The 6,746-nt window shown below is 39.1% G+C and overlaps 1 protein-coding gene across 1 annotated transcript; it reads left to right on the forward strand.

Moving 5' to 3' along the window:
* Positions 1-3,830: 3,830 nt before the first annotated feature.
* LOC122728767 (olfactory receptor 9A4-like) lies at positions 3,831-4,945 on the forward strand. Its single transcript, XM_043967547.1, is given in 4 exon segments — positions 3,831-4,241; positions 4,244-4,605; positions 4,773-4,814; positions 4,816-4,945. Coding segments are annotated over 4 exon segments (945 nt in total).
* The last annotated feature ends 1,801 nt before the right edge of the window (positions 4,946-6,746 follow it).

Genomic DNA, 6,746 nt, shown 5'->3' on the forward strand with positions numbered 1-6,746 from the left:
AAATGACAGATGATGTACATACCCTTTGACCCAGAAATATTACTACTACATCTGTATTTACAAAAAAATAAAAAGAAGGGAAAAGGACGTGTATGTACAAAAGTATTTATAGCAGCTTTTTTATTTGTGGTGGCAAAGAATTGGAAATTGAGGGGATGCCCATCAATTCGGGAATAGCTGAACAAGTTGTGGTATATGATTTTGATGGAATAAGAAATGATGAGCAGGATGCTTTCTGAAAAATCTTGAAACATTTTCATGAATTTATGCAAACTTAAGTGAGCAGAATAAGGAGAACATTGTACACAGCAATAGCAATACTATACAATGGTCATCTGTGAATTACTTAGCTATTCTCACTGATACAACGATCCATGATCTGAAAACCTATGATGAAAAATTCTATCTCTAAAAAAAGAGTTGATGGAATCTGAATGCAGATTGAAACATACTTAAAAATGTTTTTTCTTTATTTTTCTTGTTTGTTTTTTCATCTGGCTTTTCTTTTACAACATGACTAATGTGGAAATATGTTTTTCATGACTGCACAAGTATAACTTTTATCAAATTGCTTTCCTTTTCAATGAAGGTGAGGGCGGGGAGGGTGGAAGAAAATTTGAAACTCAAAATTGTGAAAAAAAACCAAACAAACAGATAAAATGTTATGTGGGGGCAGCTAGATGGCTGGTAAAGCACCAGCCCTGGATTCTGGAGTACCTGAGTTCAAATCCGGCCTCAGGCACTTGACACTTACTAGCTGTGTAACCCTGGGCAAGTCACTTAACCCTCATTGCCCTACCAAAAAAAAAAGTTATGTGTAAGTAGAAAACAAACAAAGTATTAAAATTTTTAAAATTACAATGGAAGTATCTTCAGGGAAGCAACTCTATTGTTTGCTCAGTCATTCAGAACCATTCACAAAATCCTATACAACATTCCTAAAGGGTGGTTAGTCAACTGTCAAAAAAACCCACAATATAAGGAGGCAGAAGATTCCATTTCTAATAGCTCTGATTGATAGGACATTTTTCTTATACTTAGCCAAAATTTCTCTCCCTGCAAAATCTCCTACCCTATGGTCCTAATGCTGCTATTTGGAGCCACATAGAATATGTATAATTAAATCATATGAATTGTAATTTGTACTTTCTTTGTATTTAGATTTAACCACTCCAAATCATTAGACTGCCATACAACCCTCAGAAACCTAAAAATTCTAAGGGAATTTTGAATTACCTAGCTTTTAATAATTAACTGACTTGATTTTCTATTCTAGTTAGCATTGTTCAAACTATCTGTTAATTAGACTTCCAGTTATGAGTCTTTATGTTCCCCAACCTTTTTGCAGTGTCCTAGTTCTAATTTGGACTCTCCAGCATTGATGAGCCAAATGATCATTGTGAGGTGTACCACATAGCTACCCTTTCTAGATCTGGGCCTGAATTGCCTGTGTCATTCACTGCCATGCTTCTCCACTAAAAACAAAACAAAACAAAAACAAAAACTTTTCCAAAGTGAGAAGAACTGATTGGCCACAAGTGGGAAGAATTGAAAGTTTCTCCTGCTTTCCCCAGACAGGGTCCTGAGGGGGATTCTTGCCCCTGGGCTCACTAAGAACACATCTTAGCCAGGAATCCTCTTGGGGAGACAGAAATAGAGACAGAGTAAGGGAGAGAAGAGGGTTGCCCCCAGCATCCCTATTAGTGGACTTTTTTCTTGAGTTTTTTGCTGAAGCCAATTTCATGAAAAGCAGTCATAGCAACATACAGTATTACCTGTGCCCAAACCAGCCTAGAGACCTGGATGAGGTACTAACCCAGCAGGATACACTCTTCACTGAGACTCAGTGTTTTCTAGAAAATCTTGGACCATTTGGAGTCCTGTGATGAGTAAGTATTTTCTTCACTAACTCCCCTTTGTGAAAGAGGGACACCGTATGAAATTGGGATCAAGTTGTGAGGCCCTAGGTCTGATTTTGAATTGGGCTGAGACAATGTTCTTCCAGTCTGGGTCTCCCATTGTCCCTACTGTGAGATGACAACTATATTTTTCCCCTATATCAAGGTCAGTAAATGTTGAGAGGACGGAGAGCAAAGTAGCCACAGGTATGTATTATAATAGCTGTGTGGGGGCAGCTAGATGGCACAGTGGTTAAAGCACCGGCTCTGAATTCAGGAGGACCTGAGTTCAAATTTGGCCTCAGACACTTGACACTTACTAGCTGTGTGACCCTGGGCAAGTCACTTAACCCCCATTGCCTACCCAAAAAAACCAAAATAATAGCTGTGTGTATTCTACATGTACTCCTCTTTGGTGGAGACTAGACTGATATTAACTCTACAATCTACTATGACTTTGCAATTATAAATGTGTTTGTACAAAGGACAATCAGAAAATCAATCAGTCAATCAATAAATTAAGCAATCAAAAATCACTTTTAAGCACTTTCTAAATACCAGGAATTATCCTGATCCCTGGACATATTTTTTAGAAAGATAGAACAGTCTATGTCCTCTCAAGTATCTCACATTCAAATGGCTAAGACAATGTGTAAATAGCTAAATCCATACATCCATATGTGTGTGTATCATGATATCAATACAAACACATAATTTGGTAGCTCTCTCTATATAAAATCTCTATATATGCAAACATAAGTAGGTGCATATCTATATAATCACAGATGGGAAGGCACTAACAGCTTGAGTAGGGTCAGGGGACTGTGAAAAAATCTCTGGAAGAAGGTACTTTTTGAGTTGTCTTGAAAGAAGCCAGGGAAACTAAACGGTAGAGATGAAGAGGGTTAGCATTCCAGGCATGAGGGACAGCCAGTGCAAAGGCATGGAGATGGGAGATAGAACATCTTAAGTGAGGAACAGGCAGAATAGAGTTCATGGAGGGGAGTAAAGTAACTAGGCGAAGAATAAGACAGTAGTTAGAAGGAACAATTTTCACATTACTGACACTTTGAATATCTATAGGGATTAAGAGGAAAATGGCAAAGAAATTCAGACAGAAATATTTCATTTCCTTGTCTCCCATGAGTTACCTCTCTGATAATACCTTAGGCTGGTCCTCCTTAAAGTGAAATAGACAGTCTATACTAAAAGTCTTTTCTGGTTATTAGGACCTAACAGATCTTGTGTTCCATTGGGATATCCTTCAAGAAACCAATGTCACATCTAGACCATGCCATGGTGAGGCACTGAAGTAGTTCCTAAGTGAAGAATAAAGCCAAAAATGTCAAAAAAAAAGTCATCAAAAGAACCATCCTTTAAGAGAATGATAAGATAATATGTCTTCAGAAGAAAAATATTTTGGCAGTAGCTTATAGAAGAGCTTGAATAGAAAGAAACAGAATGTGGGTTACCTAGGAGGCTATTTTGGTAATCCACATATTATGGAAATGGATTAAAAAGGTTAAGTACATTGTGAAAGAATAAAGATGATTTGGTAAGTGGTAGTAGGTGTGTATGGGAACAAGAGGAGGGGGAAGAATGAAAAGTTTCAGAATAAATACTCATTTTGTAAGTAATGGTGGCATAGGTGACCAGTATAAGTTTGGGTAAACCATTGGTTGTGTGGGTAATAGTCATGTTTCATTCATCAGTGGGACACTAAAACAGATCTGTCCTATAATATAGGGACCCAAAGCCAGAGAAAGGATAATAATAATTATTATAATAGCTAGCATTTATATAACAGTATAATGAGGATTAAAGGTGGGACTCAAACCCTAGTCTTTAGATTCCAACTCCATTAGTCTTTCCACTAAAGTAAACAGGCTAACCCTTCTTTATTTCCCAGCTACCTTTGCGGCAGACAGTAGGATGAGTGGGAACAACACAGGAATTCTAGAATTGAAACTTCTTGGTTTTTCTGGCTCACAAGATTTCCGCCACATTCTCTTTTCCATATTCTTCCTCCCATATATGGTGATAATAATTGGGAATTCAGTTATCATTATTATGGTGTGTATGAGCTATCATCTCCACTTCCCCATGTATTTATTCCTCAGTAACCTCTCTGCTATGGAGATTTTTATCACGTCCGTTGTTATGCCTACTATGCTGGGGGGTTTGCTGACCACTCAAATTCAAACAATGTTCTTTGGTGCGTGTATTGCTCAACTCTACCCTTTGCTGTCTGTGGGAACTTCAGAGTTTGTGTTGTTGGCAGCAATGGCTGTAGACCGATACATGGCTATCTGTCATCCCTTGAGATACAGTCTCATCATGAGATGATGAGACTGTATGGTTAATGCCACCATGTCTGCCTCTGGATGGCCATCACATGCTGGGTATTTGGGTTTCTGTTCCAAATCTGGCCCATTGTTGCAACATACCAACTTTACTTCTGTGGGCCCAATGTAGTGAACCATTTTTTCTGTGAGAGGTCAGCTGCTCAGACTTGTGGCGACAACAGATTTCAGCAGTTCATCCTCTTCTTGATGGCAGCTTTCATTCTCTTTGGCACTTTGCTCCCAATCATCATCTCCTACAGCTACATCATTTGTACCATCCTGAGGATTCCTTCTGCTTCTGGTCGGAAGAAGGCCTTCTCCACCTGTGCCTCCCACTTCACTGTGGTGGTGATAGGCTATGGCACTTGCCTATTTCTTTCTTTTTTTTTTTTTTAGTGAGGCAACCAGGGTTAAGTGACTTGCCCAGGGTCACACAGCTAGTAAGTGTTAAGTGTCTGAGGCCAGATTTGAACCCAGGTACTCCTGACTCCAGGGCCCGTGCTCTATCCACTGCGCCACCTAGCTGCCCCACTTGCCTATTTCTTTATGTGAAGCCCAAGCCGACTCGGGCAGATGATTTCCCTGATGACATCAGTGGTGACTCCATTGCTGAACCCTTTCATCTTCACTCTGAGGAATGATCAAGTCAAAGAGGTTCTCATGGATGGGGTAAAGCGACTGAGTCATTTCTTAAAGAAATAGATGTTTCCAGAGCAGGGTCTCATGATATTGGCATAAACATTAACACTGGGGAAAAAAGTCTTCAAACAAGTAACTCTCCCCACAGAGTCAAAATGTATAAAACTCTGTATTAAAAATGTCATTAATCACCTATTGTTAATATTTGTTTGCAGTAACACATTATGGGTCTGTTTCTTTTATTTCTGCTTTTCTTTGTGTATTAGGTTACTGTATGTCTTTCTTTCATATGTGGGGTAATGAGGGTTAAGTGATTTGCCCAGGGTCACACAGCTAGTAAGTGCCAAGTGTCTGAGGCTGGATTTGAACTTAGGTCCTCCTGAATCCAGAGTCAGTGCTTTATCCACTGTGCCACCTAGCTGTCCCCGGTATGTTTTTATTTCATATTGGTTCCTTAAGAAATAGCATGGTGCAGTTGGGGTGGGGGTGGAAGGAAGTCACTGGATTTGGAGTTAGAGTAGCTATATTTCAAACACAACTCTGTAACTCACTACTTGGTATAACTTTGGGCACATGACTTAACCTCTCAGGGCCTGAAGTTTCCTCATCTGTAAAATAAAAGGGTTGGAATAGATACTTCTGAGGTTTTCCCCCAGTTCTAAATCTAAAACCTGTTTCAGTGCAGACTTGACCTTTCCAGAGATGGTGTGGGGAAATGGAACTAGTACTGTATTTGGGCACTTGGGACAAGTCACTTAATCTCTCTGAGCTTGGCTGTTCCCTTTATTAAATTGGGGTAAAATATGTTCTATTTCCCTCATAGGATTCCTTGGACATATTTTGGGGGTATAAGACCTATAATAATTGGTATTGGGAATTTCCAGTGAGCAAAGTGCTTCTACCAATGCAGGTTCTCCCCTACTCTTAAACTTAGAATTTTAAAGAATTTCTTGGAGATCAGAGTGATTCCCAGGATCACAAAGACAGTACATGAAAGAAATAGTATTTGAACTCAGATCTTTATTATTCTAAGGTCAACTCTGTCAAATTACTTCTTTATGTTTAGTACACATTTCAAATATGTATGTTCAATTTAATTTAGATTAAATATTTTGTAATTTAAAATGACATTTAAAATATAAGTAGTTATTCCAAGTTTAGGTGAAACGTGTGGTGACTGGATCTTTATGTCTGTTCTTGGTTACCTGTATTGTCAAGCTGTGGTTGCTTATTATTATTTGAACTACCACTGCCCAAGGTCTTGAGGCTATCATTTTGGAAATACAAGCTGATTATCAGGGGTCAGAATAATGCCTTAAGTTAGAATCAGGGAGATAAACCAGAATGAGAATCTACTCAGAGTGGAGATCCTGGGAGACAGCAGAACAGTCAGGTAGATTGACAAAATTATAGTAGCTGCTGTCCAAAGTGTGCTTGATGGGTATAAAGTCTTTTACGTATTTTGTTTTCATTTGATCCTCCTAAATTTGTGAGATAGTCCAGATATCAGCAGATATACCATTATATAGAAGAGGAAGCTGAGATATCATACAACTGGTAAACAGCAGAACCAGAATTTGGACCCAGGTCCTCTGACTCCAAGTCCAGTCCTCTTTCTACTATTTCACAATTGTGAGGAAGATACGTGTCGGTGAAAGGGCAAAGCGAGGCAGGAGATGGAAAAAGCAGGTAATCAGTTAGGAACCAGGAGAATTATAGGAACTGAAGGAACAAGGCCAAACAAGGAGGAAAGAATATGAATGAGTCTTGAAGTGCCACCAACAAAGAAGTGTCTTGGCAACTAAGGCAAAGGGTCACCTCAGTCAGAGCTTTTTCATCTTTCCTGTTAGGAAGGTCGCCGATC

This window comes from Dromiciops gliroides, chromosome 5 (genome assembly GCF_019393635.1).
Source record: "Dromiciops gliroides isolate mDroGli1 chromosome 5, mDroGli1.pri, whole genome shotgun sequence".
NCBI classification, from domain to species: Eukaryota; Metazoa; Chordata; class Mammalia; order Microbiotheria; family Microbiotheriidae; genus Dromiciops; species Dromiciops gliroides.